At 44.9% G+C, this 26,218-nt stretch overlaps 1 protein-coding gene across 1 annotated transcript in view; it reads left to right on the plus strand.

Moving 5' to 3' along the window:
* Positions 1-5: 5 nt before the first annotated feature.
* BICDL1 (BICD family like cargo adaptor 1) overlaps positions 6-26,218 on the plus strand; it is a gene marked incomplete at its 5' end in the record, with an annotated part of 53,639 nt that continues 27,426 nt past the window's right edge. The window contains 2 exons of the mRNA XM_026859915.1: positions 6-155; positions 4,888-5,103. Coding sequence (XP_026715716.1) covers positions 6-155; positions 4,888-5,103 — 366 coding nt within the window. The remainder of the gene's footprint in view (positions 156-4,887; positions 5,104-26,218) is intronic.

Below are 26,218 nucleotides of genomic sequence, written 5' to 3' on the forward strand. Positions count from 1 at the left end.
CCGCCGCCCGCGACCCCGAGCTGCTCTCGCTGATCCGGCAGAAGGAGAAGGACCTGGTGCTGGCGGCGCGGCTGGGCAAGGCGCTGCTGGAGCGCAACCAGGACATGAGCCGCCAGTACGAGAGGATGCACAAGGAGCTCACCGACAAGCTGGAGGTGAGGCCCCGCCGCCCTCCTCCCTCCTTCCCTCCCTCCCTCCTCCCTCCCGCGGCCCGCAGCGCTCCGCAGGGGCCCCCGCTCAGGGCCGCGGCCCCCGGCAGCCCCGCGGTCTCTCCCCGCGGAAAGCGGCCCCTTCCCCGGCAAATCCCGGGGGCGGCAGGCGGGCACGGGCCCTGCCGGGCAGCCCAGGAACCCCCCCCCTGGGCGCCATGGGGAAGAAAGGGTCTAAGAAAACCCTCTTAGGCCTGGGGGGGGGCAAATCTGCTGCTCTTCCCCCCCGCCGGCTCCAGCTGCCGTATGGGCCCGGGGACGGGCGGCAGCACCTTGCTGCGAGCCGGCGCTGGTTTGCCCCAGGACCCGGGTACCACCTGGGCGAGGAGATGTGCGCCCTGCTCGCCTCACCTCGTCACGGAAATGCCTCGGAAGTTAAATTTATACGTCAGGTACTGAGCTACAGAGCATATGTAACCCTTACGCTTGAGCTGCAGCAGCTAAGGCATTAGGCATGGCAGGAGATAAGCCCCAATGATACGTCTCTCTTAGCTGGTTGCTCTGAAAAATACCTACAGGTATCTGGAGAGAGCTGTTTGCCAGCAACTCAGTGAATTGTGCTATTTATTGATTTTTAAGGATGAAATAGAGCTATTGCAAAGAAAAAGACTCGTGCAGGCAGCTTCTCTTGCAACAACTCTCTTGCTCAACTACGTCAGAGAGCCACTATTACCCCCATTATTTTTCTGAGTTCCTCTTGAAATCTTAATTCTCCCAGCAAGTAATACTGCTTAGAAGGCTGAGAAAAAGCCTCTCACCTTTCTGTAGAGAGTTTGAATAGTGCTGGATTAACATTCAAATTTCAAGTCCCAGTCCTACACCAATTCCTTCCGCACAGTCCTGCATATCCCTGTGCTCCTTCCTCATGGACCTACATCTCTCAAGTTCAAGAGGATTTGTGAAATTACTGTACACCCTTTGTTACCCTGACAAAACTCCTCTCTATTATGAAATTTAGCACTTCACACTAGCTGATCCCTTCCTCTTTGCAGAGAAATCTCTCTGCATTTACTATTCTGGTAGAAACAATAGTGAAGGTGACATTTGCTCAGATTGTTGTTTACTGGCACTACTGGTCAGATTAGATTTTCCCAGAGTGTTAAAATTTGCCAGAGCTCATGTTTTCAGGTTGATCTCTAAGCAAGAAGAGACGTATGTAGCATGCTGACGTGGTTTTCCTGATGAGTTGGAGTAGAACCTTTCTTACCGTTAAAGGAAAAATGCACAAGTTTAGGTACTCAGCTGCCGGTTAGGGAGTTCGGGAGTCCCAAACACCACTCACTGTTTGCAAAATGCAAAGATGAAAAGGAGAGGGGGAAAACTATGACTCTGTAGTACTTTAAATAACATCCCTCAAATGTATACCTCTGCTCTTATGGGCCCATTCAGAAGTGAATGAAGGGATGGTAAACACAATCAATTGTTTACATCTTTTCATCCCATTACTATTGCTCTAACTTTCCAGCTGAATAACTGATTGCTATTTTTCAGGCTACCCATCTGATAGGAGTTAGTGTTGTCTGCTTAAGGGTCACATTTTTTCCGCTGGGTTTGGCAGATCTAAGACAGTGCTCCTTCACACACACACAAAAATCAAGCTTGAAAATTAATCTTCTACAACACAAGCCTGGTAATCCTAACCTCTGCAGATTAAATGTTGGCCTCCTCCTGTTGCCACTGAAGTGAACAAAATTTCACAGTAAGCTTTTCAGTTTTGGAGGAGCAGGGAGGAAGGACCCACATCTTGTTACCTTCTTCCCTGTGCTGAGAACTTTTTGATGATGACCAGAAGCAAAGTCTCAGATGAGATCCTTGGTGACAGTTGCACCTGATGTAGTGATGTTTAAGTAGTGTTTAGGAGGAGAGATTTTTCCCCCAGTTATTGGTTCAAAGTTGGTTACAAGAGCTCAGTGAAGCCTCTCCATTTCCCAACAGCCAATATGCTGGCCTGCTCCTCTGGTGCTTTGCCTCAAGACTAAATATGTTGTAGCTTTGTGGGTCCATTACTGAAGTGCAGCATTCCTGCCATAAACCTACTCTGGCAACTGTTTCACTTCACGGCCTGAATTCAAATTCATTTCTAATCATGGAATTGAAGTCCTGTAATAAATTCTGATATGTGATCCTAGTCAGTTTTATCCTCTGTAAGGGATTAAAACAGCTAATACCTCTATTCCTCTGACACAGAGAAGCTTGCTGTGTCCAAGAATTTTACGGTATGAACCATCTTTATCAGCTGGGAAACTCCCCTTTGCTGCCATCTCTTTAAATGAGGACCAGCCCAGTTCATTTAAGTTGAAGAGAAGCTGTTTTTAGAAGAAAACATCTTCTAGAAAGCAGTTCTGTGTAAAAATCAGTGAGCACCTAGTGGATTGACAGACACCCAGAAAACAAGAAATGCCCCTACCGAAGAAAGCAGTTTTCCCTGTCATCACTACATGCAAAAAAAACCCTATCCAGATCTGCAGCTATGCAGGTGCTGGGGTAAGGGCAGGTGAGGGAAGACGGCTGCTGGGGGAGGAGGAGGCAGGAGGAATCGGTCAGCATGTCCCACCTGTTTATCCTCCCTCTTTGCAACAGCCTCTCTGTGCCCCACTGCACTGTTCTGCTCTCTCCATCACAACAGAATAAACCTGATATTCTTTGCCACCCCCTAACTCCAGCCTTTGTGATGGCTGGTTTTTGGAACTGTATGTAGCATGGATTTTCTTTTGCAGTAAAGGACTAAGGTGGTTTTTAAATGATTGACAAGGCTTATTGGTGGCTTCTAAATCACATTTGACTATGTCTGGGGAACTTCAGCTGCAGTGCTGCTCCTCAGCAAGCTGAAGTTTCATCTTCCATTTAGAGAAGGCCCTGGATCTTTCCAAACGTTGCCTAGCAGTGAAGGAGACAGAGCTATAAAAGACAGCATTTCCAGTGTGCCACTAAAAGTGAAATTGTGGCTGCCTCAGCCACACTTAGGCTACAAATAAGATTTCTTTGCAATAGTTTTCATGGACCTGGTGCTGGGATCTCATGCCTACCTATTGCATTAGAAATAATTATAATAATACTTAGCTCTCTCATTTGCAAGAGCTGCTCACTCTTTTAGTGTCTGAAACACAGGGAAGTACTTTTGCATTGGGCCACTGTTTTTAACCAGCTTTCCCTTACATTTGAGGGTTTTCCTGAAAGTCCTGAATCTGCAGAGGGATTTGGAAGGACACAAGCAGGGTGCTGCTACACTGTGCTGGAAGAAGCATAGGAAAGGATTTGGAAATAAGATTGAGAAAGAGAAAACATGCATCTTCTGCAGAGCAAGAGGTGGAAAATGAGTGATAATGCAGGCCAGAGGGCTGCTGGACAAGTGGAGAGCATTGACATTCAGACCTGCTTGGGAAGGTGGCAGAGATCCTGCAAGGGAGGCTGTGTGTCATCAGCAGTAGGCACCCAGGGGAAAGAGCCACCTCACAGCCTGTGTTTCTAAAAAGCAATAAAAAGCCACTTCACATAAATGCAGTGCAATTTTCTTTTCCTCGTAGCAGGTTTATTTCCCCTCCTATCATAAGTGCCACAGGGATTGCTCACAGGGGGATGGATGAGACACTGGAAAAAAATGGGAGAGTGCTGCCAGTGCTGGGCCCAGTGGGTTTCTGTTCTTTGCTAAGACACATTCCTAAAGGCTGGTGAATCTGACAGAGAGTAGCAGCAGGTTATTCTGGGGGACAGAGGACAACGAACAAGGAGAGGGCTCCTGCTCTTCTGGTTTCCCTGTTAATCCTGGGACATACCCATGGCCCCAGTCTGTGACTGTTGTGAAAGTGCGCACATGGCTTCAGTCACCAGGGGAAATTCAAGCTCGGAGTTTCAGAGTGGGGATTCTTTCAAATGGGCACAACATATATCTGGTTTGACCTGATTTGCAGCTCTGTTTTAGTCAAGGCCTCATTTAACTGAGCCTTTTAAAACATGCAAAAGTTCCACTAGATTCATGCTGCCCCTCATTTTCCAGCCAGTCCTAAGCAAAGCAGTCTTCAGAACTCAGAGTAGTTTCTAAAAAACCTGCAACCCAGAATGGGCATGAATGTAATATCTACAGAAACTACTTCATTGCGCCCATTGCCATTCTGGAGCAGGCTGCATCAAACAATGGAGTTACTGTGCACTATCAAACTACCAGACAACTAATTAGGTCAGGAATAGAAGGAGCAAATGGATAGATGATTCAACTGTTGTTCATAAGCCCCATATGACAAGAAAGATGCCTCATCTAGATTCCTCATCAGCAGTAAGGATACTGTTTGTGTAGTTTTGACCATAAAGGCAATTTTAAAAAGAATTTGCCCACTGCCACTGCCCACTCAAATATTGCTTTGGAGTTAAGCTAGGCTCTGCTGAATCAATTGGCCTGCTTGACCTATATATTCTGCCTATTGACATGCAGCCTGCTTTACTCTTGGCAGTTATTTCAGTAAAAATTCAATGTGCTGATCTCCAAAGGCCAAGGACAGGCCAATTGCTGAAAATGGAAAGCCAAGTTTAGTGCCAGGGACCTGCCCTGACATGGGATTGCCACACTGTAGTACCATTCTCTTTTCCTGCCCATAATGTTTCAACCCCAAGCACAGAGGAGGAGAAGAATGCAGAGTTCACTTTTTCCCTCTCTTCCTGACCTCTTCTCCCCACTGTTATCTAGCACCTAGAACAAGAGAAACACGAACTAAGGAGGCGATTTGAGAACAAAGAAGGAGAATGGGAAGGAAGGGTGTCTGAGCTGGAAAGCGACGTGAAGCAGCTGCAGGACGAGCTGGAGAGGCAGCAGGTTCACCTGCGTGAAGCCGACCGCGAGAAGACACGGGCCGTCCAGGAACTCTCCGAACAGAACCAAAGACTCCTGGACCAGCTCAGCAGGGTGAGTCACCGCGGCACGGTGAGGGCAGGCACCCAGCCGCCTCGGTCACGGGAAAGGCTCGCAGCTCTGCAATAAACAACCCATCAGGCAAATAAGCAGGAAAGCTTCCTCTTTCTGGAAAAAAAAAAAAATGGTTCTGCACCTGGTCAGATTACACTGATGTCCCTATAAAACATGCTGCCTTTAACCTGAATTTTACGCCTTAAGGAATGCTGCATTTCATTGGCAAAACAGTTATGTTTCTGGGTTGAGTGGTTGTTCACTGCATAGATATCTCCCTCAACTGTTTTTGTATCTAAAACCGATTTAGAAAAATCTGTTTCTAATTTACAAATAGGCTGAGCAAACGTAGCACACAAGAAAAAGGCTAACCTGTGACAGCGAGGTGAAAGGCTTTTCGCTGCCCTCCTTTTTTGGACATACATTGGCTATAATGTAGAACTGAACATACCATCTCATTATAAGATGTTGTGCCCCTGCAGATAACTTTGCCATGGTTAAACGTGTGAGAACCTGCTGAAATTCCTTGGAATGGCATGTTTCAGCAAAGAGCTTAACTTGCCTCTGAATGAAAGGGGATTTATAGTGAGGCTGCTACAAATGAGCCTAATTGACTGAATACTTCCAGCACGGGTTTCTTTCTGACAGCAAAAGACTTAAGTTTCTGCCTCCTCTCCCAGAAGTTAACCTGTTTTTAGAATTAAGAACTTGGGTTTTTTCTCCCTACTGTACAGTTAGTACAAGCCATAATTTTAGTGCCCAAGAACACAGTTACTCCAGAAGATGAAAGCATTTTATTTTCACCCATTGCTTATCCCCAAAATAGCACAGAACAAAAACACACACCACAGACTCATGCTGAAGAGGCCCATCTAACGTTGTTAAGAGCACATTTCAGACTAGATTCTGTCAGAGGTGAGTCTCTGGGGCTGACACAGGGATCACCTAACAGAGGGTCAAAACTTCAACCACAGCACTAGAACCACAAGACTCTGAAATGGGCCAAGAGTACAGGTCTCTCCACTCACTCTACGAAGTTTTCCTGTGCCTCTGGGGGTGAGAAGAGCAGGTCTTGGGTATAACACTCTACCGGCACTTGAGGAAATCATTCCTCACTCTGCTATAGATTTTCTTGTTGAGTAATAAAAGGATACTTCGTCTGTGGGTTTGGATTTTTTAACTGGCTTTAAAAAAACCAAAACAAAACCCAAAAATCTCCAAGTTCCTTAACTCAGGAACACTGCTAAATTTATCTGTGTTTTTAAAGCAGTATCTCCCAAGTGTAGCAGATGAGCTAGTGAAGATCTTTCACCTCTTCTCTGAACAGAGCGTATTTCATATACAACATGGATGAGAGATTCCACTCAAGCCCTTACAGAGCTCCTGTGTTGTGCCAGGTTTCTTATCCAGGGCTAAGAACTCGGCTCCCATCAGATTTGGTGACCCTCAGTCATTTTCTCTGTGTGCATGACTTCCATCATGCATACATCATGGGAAATGTAAGATTTGTAATGGTCCCAGCATAAGCACAAAGTGAAATACCAGTCTAGGAGGTATGAGAGAAAAACCAGACAGCTTGCTTTGGGCTTTAAACCGCATGGGATTATCCTCACATGACACTTGTGCTAGAGGAGCCTCTCGCAGCCCAGATGCACAGAGCTGCTCAGCTTAACCACGTGCAAAGGAACCACCGGGTTAGGTCTACCAGCATGGTAGGTCCAAGCATAGGTTTTGTTCCCTTAACTCCATTACTGTCAGAAATAGGCTTCATCTGTCCACTTCAGAACTGTCACATCCTGGGTAAAAGTTGATCTTGGTGCTGCCCTCACTGCTCCAGTCCACCCCGGCTCCCAGCTTGGAGAAGACGACTGTTTTTCTCCAACACAGATGATGCAGACTGATAGAGACAGCTTATGCTTGCCAAGGCACGATTCAGTGCTCATCGAGTTTGTCACCTGGCCAAAACTTGCTACTAACACAAATATAGCAATGGATGTAGCAAAGGTGTAAACACTCTTCCTAGAGTCATGAGAATCTGGGCAAATTGAAAAAGAGTTGGGAGTGGTCTGTTGTCATTTCACCCAGGGCTTTGGTTGAGGCTTTTTAAAATCTCAGTGTTATATTATCACTTGATTACTGGGTGCTTAGTATTCCACATTTGCTGTTTCATAGTTCAGCTGCAGTCTTATTTGTCTGGTATCTTATTCTGAAGAGGTTATGCCTGTAATACTTGGGGGCAGTAGTAGTGGTTAAACCCTGCACCCACATAGGTCTGGCTCCTGTAACTACTTGGGCTTTCAATAAATAAAACGGACAAATACAGCTGTATGGATGTGCTTGCCTACAGCTGTATTGCATAGGCTGGACTCTTGCTAGGGATCATGAATTGAGTGCTGGGAGAGGAAAAACTCTACAGAGAAGTGGTGTTACAGCTTCTGTGAACTTTGAGGTGTTGCTGGTATCTTCCTTGTGTTTCTGGTTCTACATTTTGCACCTGCATTGTGTGTCACAGTGGGTTGTTTGGGAGGAGAGGGTTATGAGAAGTCTGTGATAAGGCAGTGAAAGCTTTATTCAGGGCCTCGACTCTGGCTTCGCTCACAGGACAAAGACAGGTTGCTCTCTGGTATGAGCCATTCTACACTAATAGGTACTAGCTCTTTAAATTTGAATTTCTACAGTTTTTAGCAATTAACACCTCATGGCCCAATTTCACAACACATGAGCATCTCTCTCCTGGGGAAGGTATTCCCCTGGCACTAGGCTGTATATGTGAAATGACAGCCTCAGCCTCACCAGCTACCAGCACACATGGTCCTGCTTGCTTCTCCAGGGTCCCTGGGCTTCAGCCCCTTTTATCTCAAAGCAGGGCAGCATCCACCATCTCCTTCATCCTACCCCTCCTCCTTCCTGCTGCTGTGATATTCTTTCACCAACTAATTAAGCTTTAGGACAATTTTTTAACCCTGGCTTCCCCAGAGATGAAAGGCCAACCCAGGCACATACTTTTTTTCCAGTCTAAACCTGGCACAAATGCTAACCAACCAAGCATGCAGTCCTGCACACCCACACAAGGATAGCAAAAGGACCTGGAAAGCTCTCTCTTGCAATTAAAGCATGGGACTGAAAAAATCCATCCTCAATTCTGGCAAAGACCAATAAGGAAAACTCAAGGATAGTGATTTTAAGTCTGTTCCAGTCTTAAAAATGGGGATGACTTGTCTCAGAGTCACCAAGAGGCTAAAATAAGGTCTGAAAAATGATTTGAGGTCTTCAGATGAGATGATGATATAGGAGAACTTTAAATATCTAATAATAGTAAGTAGGCTATAAGGAACTTAGCCTCCTCTTGAAATACAGCCTTTGGCATGGTTCTCTGCTTTTAGCAGAACGGAGATACTGCCCGGGGTTATAGCAGTATTAAACCATGGGGAAATTAGGTGGGCTGGACTGAGAGCTCATAGTGAAAGACATGATTCAGATGCCAAAGATCAAGTTTAAGATCTCCACAGTAACCTTATTTTTTAATTTGCTAAGTGATGATTAAAATCCCTTCTGCATGTTAATTTGATTTCCCTCCCCCTACCTCAGCACAGCAAAGCATGTAGTAACTCTAAGCAGTTTGTCCACACCAAGCTAAATGCTGATTTTACCTGGAAGAACTGCAGAGCACATTACAAGCAGTATGCCAAGGTACATAGCACTCACCATAAATGCTTCAAGATAAAATATAGGAGTCAAAGTACAGTTTTACTGAGAAAGTCGAGGCTTGGGAATTATTACGTGTTCTGTTTCCAGCTCCTTCAGTCTCCCATCTGTTTCAGTTTCCCATGTGGAAAAAAAAAATCCTATACTTTCTGTCCTTTTATGTTGTAAAATTTGGGGGGAGTGGGTATAGGGAAAGGTCTTCTCTTACATGTGCCCACAGCACCTAACACAGCAAGAGTCCTGTCCCCACCTTTGCACTTCTAGGAGCTACTAATGCACATAATAATGACAAGCAGCCCTTCTCCTATAATGAGGCAACATATTACTACTTTGTCAGGAAGTGAATGAAAAAAGACTTTCACGCTGTTTCTAAGTGGCTTCACCAGATGGCTTTCCCACACATTTCCTGCTACCAAGCTCTGGGCTCCTGTAGCTGTTTGCTGCATGTAGCTTGGGCAAGGATATATCCTTCCCAGTTCAGTTGGGCTTCTTTTATGGTACATAGAACATAAGGAAGTAATTTTACAATGTCAAGCTCAGGTAGCTTTTGCAATGAAAATCTGTTTTCAGCGGCAGGAAGAAGCGTGTCATCTTGCACCGCTGAAATAGCTCTTTGTGTTTAGAGAGGAGCTCTCGGCTGCCACAGCATCCCTCAGAGGGGCCCTCAATCACCAAGTTCTTATATTCACTCAGCATCTAGTGCCAACGTACTGCTACAAAGAATGAGGTGTTTCAAGTCAATCCCTCCGGTACAGCAAGAAAATGATCAGCCAGCCCACAAGTCTCCAAAGAAGGTTTTATTTGCTAGCCACAAAACCTTCCTTTCAGTAATATTTCAGTTGAAGGAGTTTTGTTTCTAACTTTGCGCTGTAACATGCAGCAGAGCTTCAGAGGACTGGAAGGCACTGCCTGGCTTTGATTTGAGAGAAACATGCTTTTATCCAAGAATGAGCTGACCGTATTATATTCTCCTTTCCATATCACTTTTAAATACATCCTTGTGTGGTCAATGCCACACTTACAAGGGAGGTGGATCTGTTCTCAATTATTGATTTGAAGAGACTTTTCTGAATGGTTGTTTGTTGAGTCTATCAGCATAGGAACAATGTTAGTTTTTAGAAATCCGGACTTATCACTGGAAAAAGTTAATGGAACAAGTGTGCTGGGCAAGATTCACTGCTTTTGCTAAGTCAGAGATCTGTAGCTATTACACCATAAGATAGCGTGTCTTTAATTCCTTATTTTATCTGTACAGATGCTTAATACAAGCCTCCTTATGTTTCTTGTTTATTAAGTTGTCTCCAATAACCCAGCAGGGTATATTGGGAAACTCTGTGCTTAGCACAGGGACAAGTAAGTCAGGCTGAATTTAAGTACTGCTTTGGGGTGTTATTCTTAAACAGAAGAGGATCCTGAGTGAAACTAGGCTCAAGAAGAGTTGCTTTGACTAGCCCCTCATTTCAAGGTGCAGATCAGTCACTACACCAAATTATTTTTCTGAAAAACTCTTTGCTGTGGCTCATAGTGTTTACTGAACCTATTCAGTAAGGAGGAGCTTACTGTAAGGAACTCCCTACTGAACTACACAGTAGTGTCCTGCATAGCCAGCCTTGAGCAGTCTATCACCTGTATCACCTCTGAGCAGTCTAAATTCAATGGAGGGGGGGATTGCACAAGAAAAGGCAGCATCCCTTCCTGTTGAAGGGGCTGAAATACCTACTTCTCATGGCAGCTTAAGTAGGGCTGCTCACTCCTGGGGGGTAGGCAGACAGCCCTTCCAGCATTGTTTCTTGCCTGGCATAAGGCACACACATTACACATGGTGAGACAAGAGGAAAGCAGGTACCAACGCATGACAGAGCTAAACACTGAAACCAGCAAACCTCCCATTAACCACATCAAGTACCCTCCAGCTCCCTGTCACTCTAGAGCATCAGCAGATGCCAGCACCATGTAACCAGATCCTCAGTCACCCAGTGAATACTGATTACTGCACATGCAGGAAAGGCTCCTTCTCACAAGCTACTTCTCCCTTAGCAGACAATACTTGTTAATAATTCAGCTTCATGCCACATCAGGACTAGAGTGCTTTCTATGCTAAAGCTGTAAATATAGGACGTGACTGCAGCTGTCTGTTCTTGCCTGCAAAGTCCTTCAATGAAATGATTCAGTGCCCTAGAAGGTAATGAAGAAACATCTTGAGGTCACTGCTGATGGTGGTACTCACCCACCATCCATCTAGGGGAAGGGAGACAGGCAGAAGAAAGGCTCAACCCTTTGCTAAGTGTCTGGCCAAACCTGCAGCACCCATTAACCCCATTTTAGGACACCCAGAGTTTCAGTGGCTAACTGGAACAGGGCCATCCAGACACCAAGGCATAAATTCAGCAAACACCAAAGTCGTCATTTCAGCAAAGAATGGGGGGGGGAGGCACTCCTGTGGAGTCTTCCCAAGTTTTACCCTTGTATCCTTTGGTTTATGTACTGATGAGCACTGAAGGAACAGGCAGAAAGCCGTACACAGAATAAAACATGGGCTCATGCTGCTACTGAACAGTAGCAAAGCCCTCCCTAGGGAAAGAGTTAAAAAATTACTATTAAGGTAAAAAAACGTTACTATTAAAGCAGTGAAACTACAGGAATCCTTGCTCATGGGAAAAAGAACAGCATCCATCAGCCCCAGGGTCTGGGTGGGACCCTCATCCTCTCCCAGGGCAGTAGAGCAGGTACCCTGCTATCCCCAGGGTCCCCTTGCTGGTTGCTAGATGACAGCACACCACAGTCCCAGCTGGTGATGTTGCTGTGGCAACCGGCTGTGATTTCTCTGCTTGTAATGCCATGACAGTCAGCAGACACGCAGGGAGACGCACTTGTGACGTCCGAGGCAGGCGGGCAGGTGGCAGAGGCCTGTCTGCCACCCCCATGGGCTTGACTCGCTGCTGGAATGTGTCCCCAGCATCCACCACTTCATTCCCCCCCCCATCCCCCCCTTTCCTCCCCTGTTCAGAGTAATTTTTTCCCAGCAATCACCCTAGAGATCTCCCAGTGCAAGACAGCCTGTTGTCCACACCACCCACAATAAGCTTCTGAGTCTGCTGGGGGAAAAGGAAGCATTTTATTTCCTAGGTAAAAATAACCCCTTATGAGCAGGTCAGTCAGTCCACACCAGGGTGACCCTGCCAGGGCTCGGCACAACACATCTCCCCTGCGAGTCCAGCTCAGGGAGCACAGCACAACAGAAACGATTATCTGCCAGAGGCACTTGACCTCCGAGCAGTGTATGGCTCTTCTCACATCCTCAGAGGCTTGTGGTGCCTGGATGGAGCAGCAGAGACTGGCCCCGTGAGACATGCCCCGAGCCCAGACCTCCTGTCCCCACACTCTGGGCAGCACAGCAGCAGGGAGCGAGCATCCAGAGCACTGTCTAGGACAAATAAGTGGTACGGTAGTCAGCCATACGCTGCTCTTCCCTACACTTCAGCTGAGCCCAGCTCACAGCCCAGCTTTCACCTCTAGCAAGTGGTTCTGGAAGAGATTTCAAAAGTTTCCACAAAGCTTCTGCCTTGAGACATTAGCAGCACCACTAAGCTGTGAACATCTGAAAGCAGCAATCCAACATAAAACTGAAGTTGAACTTGTTCTGGCGTGAGGAGATCAAAATGAGAATGAGTCCCTTCCTCCCCTCTTGCCCTGCACTAAAAATTTCAAGTGGCTATTCTGTTTGGGTCCAGGTCTTTATGTTTATAGGAATTGTTTTATTATGCAGTAGCTCAGGGGTAGGAATACGTGGGCAGAAGAGATTTTTTCAAAATATTTCTGCTTATTCACACTTGCTGTAAACACTTCCTCCAGGAGATTTGAGAAAGTAGGACACAGAAGGTGTTTGCATCCAGCCACTGCATTACTAGCTAGAGCTAGAACCAGAACTAAACATGATTGAAGTCTTTGCAAATATCTACATAAGAAAAACCCAATTAAGAGCATTTGATCTTTAAAGAGCCATTCTGGGTTATAAAGTTTGCACACCTTATAATGAAAGTCTTTAAATTCCTCTTTTTTTTTAAGTAAGATTGCTTTTTCTAAATGCAATTTAGTAGACAATAGCTCAAGAGGGAGGTCTCTTCTAGACTGAGGGGTTTTTGCCAGCTGTATTAGGTGCTCTGATTACCCATGAAATCATAGAAGCCCCTTGCAAAACAGCCTAGAGCTTAATCAACATTCTGTTTAGAATGGCATTTTGCAAAACCCAGTTTATTTTGAGCACAGATCTGGGATCAGCAAGACTCTCTTGCTGACTTCTGATGGAAGCCACAATGCAATACAGAGCTGGCTTATGCTTGGCAGTACCAGCCATGCGGATAGGAAATGCCACCGTAGATGGGACAGAACTCACAGATTAGTACATAAATTGGGTGACCCGCATGAGACCAACTGCTAAGTATGTCAAGAGAACATTTCATTTGGAGGAGATACAGGAGATACCTAGCAATTTCATTAGGTCTCCTCCTGTAGAAGCTCAGTTCTGTAGTTGCAGAGATTTGCACCAGATTCCCTTCACAGACAGGATCCCCATCAGTGCCTGACAGGGGACTGCCAAGATCGGAAGTGCTGGGAATATTTCCATGAACTGGTCTCACCATCTCCTCAAGGTTCTCCCCTGGAAGGTTCTGATGTTGAAACATGTAAAGAACATTTTGAAGAGGAAGAATTACTTGGATAGTTTTAGCTAGGTTACAGTTCTACCAAGATTATTAGCACAGTAATGCAGATGCATAATAACTGTAGAGCTATCGCAGAACAGTTACAAGATCTGAGGGTATATGGGTACCTCAGGCATCCAGGTCACTTCAATCTGCCCTTTAAATACCATTTACTAGTTCCACAGAGCAGTTCATCTGACCTAAAAAAAAAACCAAAACTATCGAGTTTTTCCTTCATTGTTTCCACCTTCCCTTTTGCTCCTCAGTCTTTCTCCCCTCCTGGATACATCTCAAAAGTCAGTTGAAGCTTAAGCTGTCACCAGCCTCAGGCTGATAGTTGTCTCTGCAGTTTTGTTCCTTAAGCTGACATGAGACCATGCTATCCCTCAGTTCCTTTGAGGTTAGCTTGGCCTCCACTTTCAGTACACCAAGAGGGAAAAATTTAGCCTTGTGATTTCCTTGCTCTCTACATCCTTGGAAGTCTGTTCCTGAATCCACTTCCAGACTTGGCACAGTTCTGTAGTAACACGGGTGCTCTTCAAAAGCTATTCCATTTGGCAACTACATAGCATAAGTTGCTCATGTTTATTTGTTGAACAAAGCACCATTGTATTTGGTTGCCTACAAGCTCAGATCAAGGAAAACTGAAATTTTCTGCAACTCAAGACCAGTGGATTAGTTGCTCACACCAGGGCCACAAGGCAGGTACAAACTTTAAGACTTGCTAGAGGGGAGGTTCTATTCTTACAGAATAAATCCATAGTCCCAGTAGCTTTTGCAGGTGAAGTGTTTCAGGACCAAGTAAACACCCACAAGTTTTAACGGAAGGGGACCTTTTGAAGAAGTACTTAGAGTTCTCCTTTGTTTCTTTACTTGGTTAGCAAGTGTTGTGCATAGATTTTATTACAAGACCAGAAAACTAAGGCACCGAGAGACTAGGCAATGATGGTCTGTAAGCCAACAAACCAGATCCTAGTAAAGGAAAAGTCTCCCCTCCACCTAGGCAGACCACATGACAGTTTGAGCCTTTATCTGACAGAATGGGGATTAATTGGTATTTTTTGTGGGTTTATTCTTTAAAGTGTCGATTAGGAATTTCATGAGCTATGTTCTTTACTGAAAGTGTACTACCCCAGAAAGAGTTAAAGATTTATTCTCTATGTCCCTTACAAAAAGGACAATGTGTAAAAGTTGCAGGATAAGAATTAGACTGAACGTGAAGCAAAACCATCCTAGCTGTAAGGTTAGCCGAGTAGAACAGATGGCCCAGAGATTCTACAAGGTCTCCATCAAAGGAAACTTTTGGGAAATGACCAGTCAGGGAGGGCCTGGCCAATTTTTGCCTTGGCATGAGACGAACTAGGCAAAGTTAAGTTTGAAAGAGGCCTTCTGTGGTTTCTCTTTATGCAGGCAAGACTTTAAGTAACATCAGGTCAAGTCTTCTTGCTATTTATGAATATTGAAGCAAAGAGGCAGAGAAGCCTGAAGGAATACTCACAAGAAATAAGTGATCTCTAAGGCTTTGGAACAGAGTTGCGTTTTCCTCTACATGGGCATAAAGTAACTGAAGGGTGAAAGCAAATGTAAACAGGGGACTGTCCAGAGGTAGGTTCCAACCCTTACTTGAACGTGAGCCCTTGAACAGACTCAGATACCGAGGAGTCACGCTTTCCAGCAGGTTTATGTTTAGATTAAGCCAAATGAGAAAGCCCAAAATTGACCATGTTTGTTCAAAACAGATTGTTCGTAGAATTTAGAAGTGTGATATTTATCAAATAACATCTATTGATCAGCTATGAAGTTGTGCAGGTATTTGCTAACTCAAATTATTTCTGTAGGTTTTGCTTCTATTCCAGAGAGATTTATTTCCCTAGGCTTTACTGGATGTTGTATTTCACTTTGTGCACAAATTCTTCCTAAATGTTGTGCTTCTTACTTTTCATTTCCCTCTCCACCTTAGCACAAGGGACCAGACATCTTAGTGAAGACTAATAAATATTCAGACCTTTAAGAGCTCAAGGCAAATGCTTACGATATTGGTGATTTCATTAATACTACTTCATCCTGGGGCCTTTCTGTGCCTGAAGCACTGGTGCCATGGGCCCAGGCCCTCACCCTGCAGAGCTGCAGACAAGGAGATATCTCCCAGTCTCAGGCTGCTTCACCAGCCTCTGCTGCAAGAAACCACTACCCCCAGATCTGCTGAGCTACCCCATATTCATCTCAGTCTAGGCAAGACAGCCCAAAAAAACACTATTCAACTTGCTCAGGCTCATCTGGCTTGTTTTCACAGCATGGAGGAATGAGCTCAGCCCAGAGGGAGAGGTGGAAAAATAAAATACACACTCGGGAACAGCTTTTTTTTTTCCTGCCAGTTGCAATTGTATATCACTGGACCTTTTAGAGCTAAGTAAACACAAGCATCTCAAGATCTCCTAGGCAGCACCCTGCCTTCACATGGTGCCCATGCTGGACACAGACCCCAAAACGAGCAAATAGAAAATGGTGCCATATAAGAGCAGGACTGGAGGCAGGCAGAAACATTGCTCACAAGTGATTTTGTTGACTGGCTGGAACAGACAGGCCAGGCACAGTTTTACTTTAAACCCCTTGAAGGGGAGGCAGGTGCCACTGCAGTAACCTCTACTGAGATTGTACAAATTGGTGGCTACAATCTAAAACAACTCCTCAAAACCCACCTACAGCAGATTAACAGGTTGATTTACTTCATTTAAAGAGGCCGCCTCCATTCCCAGCATTATCCAACCCAGCAGCTCAGAGCTGCTTACCAAGATTAACTCTGGCATCACAAGACACAGCCCATCAGCTTCAGGCTGGCGCTTAGCAGCTCCTTCCTTTCAAAGAAGTCATTTGCATCAGGCTTTCAAAACTTGGGAAATTCTGTTTTCCCATCCTTCCTAATCCTTCATCAAGAGAGAGTACCACAGACTAAAATGGCCAAGCTGGGGGAGAGGGAAGGAGACGGGCAGCCTTTCTCCCTTCAGGACAGGTCACTGCCTCACCTCGACACAGGGAAGGAAGATTTGCCCAGTGTGGGACGGTTCCAGACCACACAGCTTTAGTGCTCCTGGTTCCAGACACTGGCTCTGCCCCTTCTCATGGCCAGGAAGCACATTGCCAAGAAAATATTTTGATGTGTAAAACAGATGATTCAGAAGCCTTCCCAAGCATGAATTTATTCAAATGAAGATATCAGCTCTCCTGCTTCTTTTAATCTCCCTAAGCAGAGCTATAAACCACCCCAAGTCACAGAAAATGGCCAGATTAACCAAAATGCCTCTTCAGACCCACATACCAAGTGGTCTGTGATGTTAACCCTTCCCAGGGAATGTGACATAAGCACCCGGAGGCAGCTGGCCATGGTGCAATGGGGCTCACCCTGGGAACAGGGAAAGAGGAAACAGTTGGTTATGCTGGAAAGCCATTGACAAAGCACAAACGCATCGATGCCTATATTCACTCTTCCTTCCCCTCACATGGCATAAGAGACATTTGCAAGAGGCACCTGATAGTATTTCAAGCACGTGAAGCGGACAGTTTTCATTAAGCCTGTGTCAGCACTACAGACTGAAATGGCTTGTTTATACTTACACAGTCTGCTGATGCCGCAAAGTACAGACAGATGGGCAGCCATCTCGCAACACCACAAAAGCCTTGTCTGCCCCTTTGTGCAACAGTGGATGAGGCCACTACAGGATAAATTGGAAACATCAAGACCAAGTTGCTGCTGCTTTAATATCACAGGGAAATGTTTTACTTGTGTACCAACAGTCTCCCATATTCACCACAGAAGAAGCGGTACATCAGAAGCACTCAAATAATCACTTTTTGATGCATTCCACCAGCATCATTAGGCTAATGTCCATAAATACCCTTCTCACATATCTTGTCTCACAGATTATCCTTGTCTCCTTGGCAACTGTCAGATGATGCATAATGCTAGCAGGGATTAGCCCCAATGAGCCTTATAACCCTCCTGTAAATTCCTACTCTATGAAGAGACCTGGCCAAAGAGTCTTCTTGCCTGGCAACATTAAAATGTTGCCATAAACAATATTAAATATAAGAACATTTCAGTAAACCTGAGGAAGGATGAAAACTAATATGGAGCTTTTTAAGTGGTAGTATTTGTCTTGTCCTTCAAACAAATAAGTTTGAGACATGTGGATATACTTTGCATTTCACAGCTTGACAAGTAAAGCTGTATTTTGAATCAGTACTTAAGACAAGGCTTGTGCTGAAAACTTGGGCTCTAATATCCTTATCTCCTTTGTCCCTTGGTGCCAGTGGAGATCACACTGGGAAATTCCAAATCCCCACAAGAGCTTAACAAACTTACGCTATGCTTTAACCTATTAATTTCTAAAAACTAGTCTGGATTCAGGTCAACACTTGAAATCCACGTGCATACTCTGACACCAGTTGTACTGAGACTTTCTTCCTCGAGCAAGCAGCTATGGGCTGCACCCTTATGCCCCATCCCTCCCTGCTGCTCAGGCAGACATGACTATAAGGAGGACATAGACCTACTGAGGTGACTTCAGAGGAGGCCACAACGATGAGCGTGGTGGAGCACCTTCCTTGTGAAGGCAGGCTGAGAGTTGGGGATGCTCAGCCTGGAGGAGACCTTATAGTGGCTTCCAGTGCTTAAAGGGGGCTACAGGAAATATGGGGAGGGACTCTTCATCAGGGGGTGTAGTGATAGGATCAGGGGTAATGGTTTTAAACTGAAAGAGGGTAAATTTACATTAGATATAAGGAATAAATTCTTTCCTGTGAGGGTGGTGAGGCCCTGGCACAGGTTGCCCCGGGAAGCTGTGGCTGCCCCCTCCCTGGCAGTGTTCCAGGCCAGGTTGGACAGGGCTGTGAGCCACCTGGGCTAGTGGAAGGTGTAACTGCCATGACAGGGGTTTGGAACTAGATGGTCTTTAAGGTCCCTTCCAACCCAAACCATTCTGTGACCAAAGTATCAAGCCAATGAGGTACTGCCCCAACACCACAAGCTTTCTGCAAGTGGAGCATTTCTCTGCTCCATACCATATTTGGGCCTGGTGAAGAAGCAGCTGTTTGTCTCCTGGCACCCGACTTGACCTGCCTGGGCACCCAGAGCAGGCTTTTGCCATGCGTGGTACTAACATCATACAGATGAGACCTGTTCCCATGTAGGAAACAGAGTACGCCAGCACAGGGAGCCAAGCAGCACTGCACTGTATGTAAGTGTTAGGGGTTATCACTAAGTGATAACAAACAGCCTATGGTGCACAAGTGACACAGTTAAACTACTTGTTCCTTCTTCAGTCCATTTTAGTCTTTATAATGTCCCATCTTGGGGAGATCTGTTCTAATTCAACAGAACAAAAAAAAAATTCTCTTTGAGCAGAGCCAAGGAAAGGAGGCTAAAAGAAGCACGAGCCTACAGCAGAAATAAAAGTATTTCTCTAATTAAACAAACAAATCTCTGTCACAGTAGTGTGTCTATATACGAATCCAACACTGTACCATGGGTGGTATCTATTAAATTAATCAACTAGAGAGAGCTAGGACAGAGGAAGGAAAAAACATCTCCAAGATTGTTCCAGGAGGTAGGTCACAAAACAGCCGAGCCAAGGGGTGATGGGGAAGCCAGTGTAGGCAGGGTAGTGACAGGCAGAAGAAAATCCAAGTCTTGGCATAAGCTGGTTAGCAATGATGCAACATGATTTCTTTGCATGCTTCTGTGGACCTGTCTGCTCCCCAGCCATCTGCCAACTCCAGCACACACCTCATCACGTGCAAGGCAGGAGGGGGAAAAGGGGTCAGTGGCTTAAGGCAGGTGATTTTTAGCACAGATCGGATAAAAGTCTTCCTAACTCACGTGCCTATATACTGTCAGAAGTTTTAAGCAACACCATTTCAGACTCTCCTGCACACAGCAAGCAGACAGTATTGCTACCACACACTTGTGCACAGAGAAAAATTCAGCTACAGCAGCAGTAGGAACAAAAACTGCTGTGAGCTGAATACCATGGTCTCCTGTCACGGATCACATTCTCTTCTTGCCTGAAAGCAAGAATAAAGTTAATCATTTATATGCAGCAATGCCAGGGAAGATCCCAGTTTAAAATCCTACTGTAGTAGCATAAGAACTGGAGCAGTAGATTATCCCGTGCTCAAGTGCAGGATAATCCACACACTCGTGTGAGGCAGCCCTCTTTGCTGAAGATAAAGCGATAAAAAAACACTGCCAGAAAGCAATGAAAGTTGCCAGCGTTAAAGTATGAGCATACTCAGGTCTTTCAAAGTGAAGCACACTCCAGCAACCCAGTAACTTGTCAGGGAGACTTGGAAGCTGAAGAACAGGCGCTGCCACACCACTTTTGTCATGTTTTACTTAGTGTACTTTAGCTGGTCTCCTGTTACCTAGATGGGGCCAGAAAGCACATACACAACACTCATCAGTACTGACATTTGCTTAAAAGCACCAGAGCCAAAACCAACAGCATTTTCCCCTCCCCTTTCTCGCAGAGGGCACGGGTAGGCCTTTACATGCTGCTCCTCCAAGGCAAATCACTGAGGGTGAAATTAGGAAAGAAAGTATGCTTCCCTTTCTCTGATCATAACAGCTTTATCAAGGATGCTGCTTATTTACAAAGCCTCAGCCATCAAACCTTCAGCCACCAGGTAAAAACCATCTCTTCTCAGCACCAGACACACAGGACAGGCTGCTAGCTCTCACAGCCTCTGTCAGCACAAGGTTTCCCAATCGAAGATCTCAGGCAGTGCTTACAGGTCTTCACACCCCAGGGCTGGTTTGTGAGCAGCCTCATGGCTTGGCTGCCCAGAAACCTGGGCTGCAGATCCTGCCCCAGTGCCCCTCTCTGCCTGGCACCTGCTCCCCGCTGCACGCCCCAGCCCAGGCTCACCACGAGCTTGCTGTGGCTGCATGGCGTCCATTGTCAGAAAGCAACAGCCTCACTGCCAAAAACCCACATCTTGAATGATTCTTACCCCTCTAAGCAGCATTTCAGACTGCAGGGAAAAGGACTTTCAATTCAATGACGCCTGACCTACATTTGCAAAACCTTGGCTATAGGTGCAAGTCTAAATATAGCACGTGTGTGCCAAATTTGCTGCCCACAGCCAAGCACAGAGGCTTTTGTCTGCAACAATTCCAGTGGACATGCCGTTGTAACACAACTGTTGGAAGAAAAACCTGCTATAGCAACATGCCAACAGCATTGCATCTCTCCTCCAGCAGAAAAATAACGGCATACATGAAGGGTTGGTGACTGAGGTGCCTTCCCCCATACAGGGCCATCCATGCTTTACGTTAAGTAATATTGACAGATACACCAAATCCTGAAACTCAGAGAGAGGGGCTCTTTCCAGTCCCTGATGGTTCCCCTGCATGTCTATGATCTGGCAGAGCCTAGTATATTTTATACAGCATCCTACAGTACGTGCTGCACCCACCTTGTTTTTCAGCTAAGTTTGCTCTCCGCATCTACTTGCTTTATTTTTTATTTCCAAGCACAGCTTTTTGTAGGACTTAACGTACCAAAATGCCAGTGAGTTTGCCAAAAGCTGTTATTTGAATAAATTCATGCAAAAACTTTTTAAAAGCTAGATTGTAGGAGGACAAGGCTCCAAGTAGAGATCCACATTCTTGTTTCTGGACCCTCCCATCCTCCAGAGACTCCAGCCACAGCAACACCCATGCAGTCCTCAGGGAAGCACTTCACCTCTCTGGCTGACACATGCACAAGATCTGGCCGTTTAGAGTAGTACTCAGCAGTTTACCCAAAGCTGCGGTACAGGCGTTTGGGAAACTTATCCTTGACTTTGAATACACCTGCTGTGGCTTAATTTAGCAGCTCTGGCTCATGGTAGAAATTACTATTACATATTTACTACTCCATACTGATATCAAGGTGCAGACTGCTCTGAAGGCCAAGCCCCTGCCCTGAGGATCTATGAATTAAAGACCTAATCCCCTTAGTGCTTACATCTGTGGCGCTGCACAAAAAGGTAAACAAGTACTTCTGTGTTCAAGCATCTGCTGCACTGAGTCATAAGCTGAACCTTAGTGGAAACAGAGCAGAGCAAGGCTGAGAGGAGACAAGTGCTCATGTACTTACTACATATGGTGATGTACAAAGTATAGATCTGTATTCAACTTCAGATCAGAGTGCTCAGATGTTATTACTAATACATCGTAATTATCTTTTTCAGCAGTCACCAAGAGCAAGGTCTGCCTTGTGCTCAAGGTCTCCTCCAAAGACCTTATGCTCCAAACAGATCTTTTCATGCTGTCAGCAAGGGGGAACAATTCAGGAATAGCTGGAGGCCGCTGAAGTACAGGAAGCAATATTGCTAAGTTAAATGGTATCCAGAAGCTTTTTATCTGTAGGTATCCAGCACAGTCCTGTTGTGTTTAGAATGACAGATCAAATACTAGCTGACCAAGAACGATTTTTAAGTAAAATATTACCCAACAGCTCCTGAACAATCCTTCAAGAAAGTCATTTCGGACATTTATATTTAAGTAGAGCAATTGTGACATACTGCCATGTGGGGGTTTTGGTTTTTTTCCAAAACTCTGTGATGGTCTCGCTAATTTTTATGGCACTGACCTTTCATTTATGACCCTCTGTCAGTGATAAAAACATTTAGTAAAGAGAACACTTTAATGGAATAGTTTGTAGCTCCCATACTGGCCAATATTCACTATAGGGTTTGGGTTTCCTTATTTTTCTACAGAAAGCAGCCACAAGTTTTACTGCATTGACTAGGAGAAATAAGCCTTCTGCACAGAACATCTATCTTACTTTAGTCAAGCCAAATTCTGGGGGGGAAAAAAAAAAATAAATATATATATATATATATATATACACACACACACTTTTTAGTTCTTCCTCCTCTGGGTTTTGAAATAAATCCATCAAGTTGTGAAAGAAATGAGCAAACACAACAGTACTGTTTTTAAGAAACTTCCTGATGAAAGTTATTGGGAGTCATTCTTGGCAGGGATTTAAAAGCTAATAAAACATCTCTCAGGTCTGTCTACCATAAAGTTTAAATATATATCTATGTTTTAGAAAATGCTTTCTCTCTTCCCGTCTGAAGGCTTCCTGAGAGATTAATATATTTTAAGCCAACTCCTTGATTTCTGCCCCATCATTTCTGACATCCACTCATTTCACACGTATGGGAATGGACACCAGTATTTTTGTGTGCTGCTGGCTTGCCATCACATATTAGATATCCCCAACAGAACTCAGTTAATTTTCTTTGAAATAAAGCAGATAGAGTGCTTAAAGCCAGAGTAAGAGACTGCAAAAAGCTTAATTGTCTCTTGCTTCCAGGCACAGACATTTGAGTTTGAACACCTCCAGGTTTAAAGTCTTAGGCTAAAACAATTTCATAAAAAAATAAATTCAAGAATGGAGATTTGCTGTCCTGACTTCTGCCTACCAGGGGAAGACAGCAAAGCATCTCCAAACAGGAAGGTATATTACATTTCTCTTTGCCTTCACCATCATAAGCGTCTGCTTTTTTCAAAAGGTTTTAGTGACCAGGTTAAGTCTTCATGTTTCCAGTTCAGCTATTTCCAAGCTAGTCAGACATTTTGTATTTCACTACGCTATCATCTGACCCACACTTATGGCTCACTAGAAATCTACTGGAAGAAGTGTTTTTCATCCTTTAACTCAAGTAGAAAAGTCAGACTGATCTTAAAAAAATCTAGATTAAAAACCCACATCAAAGGTCATTTGGCCAAAATGCTCTATCAAAATAAAAATATGCCTTTTATCAGGGGAAAAAATAACTTATTCATTAGAAATGAAGCATTAGAAGTGCATGAGAAGTTGTCTAGGAGAGCGGACTGCTGAACTTGATGATGCAAAACACAGACCATCCAACTTTCAAACTGTACCCCTTCACTCTGCTAGGTCAAGGAAAAGCTTCAGAAACTGCAGTCTCACAGGCGTGAAGGGACAACAGACTTTAACCTGGAGGTCCCAGACCCCCTTGCAACCCACCGGACCAAAACTGTACTCCACTGATACTAATGTGATGGTTCCTCTCAGCTCCACTTTAACATCAGCAAACTCGATTATTTAAGCCATAAGCCTTTCTGCTTCCATTTACAAATAGGTAACTAAAGCGCAAAGGAACAAATGCTCCGTTCAAGGTCGTGTGCAGCATCTACACAGAACTAGAAGAGCCCTTTATTGCCCTATTCCTTCTCAACAACCAAGTTGCTGCCGACGAGCCCCACATCCAGCTCTCCATTCCGAGCCCTACCAGACACCAGCCCTGGGAGCCACCGCGCAAAGCTGCCGCATCTCCCACACTACTTCTGCGAGCACAATTTGCATAGAGAGAGCAAAAGCCACTGCGTGCACTACTTCGCATTGCGTGTCCTCCAGGCACACTTTGTCCTCCGAGTTATCTCCAGTGCTAATTTATTGCAGCATTCAAAGCAGCGGGCCTCCGGCAGTCCCTCCCACAGGAAGCAGGCTGACTCATTTTTCCACACGCTGTACTTTCCTCTCCACAAGAGCCAAATGCTTAGGTCAAGAATAACCCACAAAAAAAGGGAGACTCGTGTTTAAGCACCTCCTAAAACATGTGCACAACCCACATCCACTTGTGAAGCTATTTCTTTCATCAAAACAATGAACCTAGAGACACTACACCCAGAGAGTTGCCCCCATATGGCACACAACTGCCTCTGCTTCTGCTTCTGCTCTGAACAGCAGTTTCTAATCCTGTAAGATGATTTAGCCCAAGCTAATGGGTTTTGGCCCTCAACCAGTTATCTGAGCTCATACTGAAAAAACAAGATGAAGACCACCATTTTGCATTCATTCCCCTAAGCTCTTTGCCAAAGTATTCAGATGTTTGCCTTGCAAACTGATTCACATATATCAGCTAGCCTTATAGAAAGGGAAAAAAACAATTACATTGCCAGGAAAACCCTGTCTACTCTTTCACACTTATGCTTAGTGATGCAGCAAGAGTTCACTAGCCCTACTGAAAGGATTTTTTCAAGGATGCTTGGAAAGAAAGAAGTAGCAGTACCTTAACATGTCTGAGTATTAATATCAGTTAACTTCAGCATTACTTACAGCCCTCAGAAACATGGAAAGCAACCAAAGCTAGCCAAAGCAAGCACTTTGGCCCCCAAAACAGGCAATCCAGCTTCAGGCTGAGCAGGTTCAGGTTTTGGGGAGGTTTCCACCAAGGAGCTGAATGTCTCCACTCTAACAACACTTCTATACTTCAGCAAGTAGGCATAAGCCTAGCCCTGCAGAGAAAAAAAAACCACAACTCTTCCCTGCTCTCTCTTATAGCCAGTTCCCCCATTGCCCTCTGCATCACAGCTGTGAGGCATCTGAACTGATGTGTGATTAATTCATTGCCAGCCACAAGAGCCCACTGCATGACTGGGGTGTGTTGAAAGAAAACTATGCACATTCTTGGTTTATTTTATTTTAAAACTCAGGTAAATAGGAGTGAGGTCAAAGGATACGCTAAGCATTGCCTACTTGTCCTACAGAAGGGAAAGGGGAGCAGATCTGCAGCAAAGAATTCACTTTCATGCAAGCAAATAAAATATCATATTGCCAAATGTAATGACTATGGAAGTAGTGCAGATCTTAGCATATGATGCCACTGCTGTCCTTTGTCTCACAGAATCCTCTCAGACTAGGTTTAATTCTAGAGCCATGAGGCTTTTCCCATCAGTAATGGGTCCCAAGCCTGATGCTTATAAAAGAGTAATTCCGGTGCCTCTTCTCCATTACTCAGACTCCTTGCTTTGGTAATTAAGGATCCTCATACTTTAGATCTTTGATTCCCTTTTTTCTTGACAGGTCCAATTTTTGCTAAAAAAAAAGCCTATTTGTTTTCTCTTTTGTCCACCTACTCTGTTGTCAGTATAGACCCCCCAACCAACCTAGCTGGCCTGTGCTTTACGTCAGCCTGTTTCCTACTGAAGGGAAGGCTCATCAGCCTGTGACAGCTCTAACAAAGGAGGCCAGGCAGTATGCTACAAAATCAAACCCTTTTGTCGAAGTGGTTAGGGATCTATTGGATCCTCTGAATGAGAAGAGAGAAGAAATAACCTGGAGGAGACCTGCAGGGGTGTAAAGACCATTGCAGGTAGTTGAGTGTGAAGCTGTGTAGTACAAAGGCACCAAATGCCATATATGAAGCAATTTTCCTGAATTACACTGAAAAATTCGATAGGTTCAGGGAGAGTGTGCTACATCCAACTCACAATTTCACATAGACGTTTGACTTCAGTGGCAGGCCCCAGTGAGGACACTTGGGGCTGGATGCCCCATGTCCCTGCGGTGGCCGTCTCACTGATCTTACCTAAACGAAGCAGCTGGGAGTCAAAACCAGGAAGGACACTAGGGAGTGGGCTGATGGGTGATATGGCAGGTTGCAGAGATGGTTCCCGAGCAGAAAGAAACCTGTGTAAAGAAGTAAATCTTACCTGCAAAGCAGAGCAGATATACTCTGGCTACTGGTATTTAATCCACCTGCCAGTCTGCTTATAGCTACTGGATATATGAGGTATATATTACATAACACTATCCTAGCACTTTTATAGTCTTAAAAATCCATTTATTCTAAAAATACCCCATGGGATCAATGTTAATGGTCTCTGTTGGATGTTTACAACCAAAATATTT

Source organism: Athene cunicularia (genome assembly GCF_003259725.1).
Source record: "Athene cunicularia isolate RWA chromosome 15 unlocalized genomic scaffold, athCun1 chr15_part1, whole genome shotgun sequence".
NCBI lineage: Eukaryota > Metazoa > Chordata > Aves > Strigiformes > Strigidae > Athene > Athene cunicularia.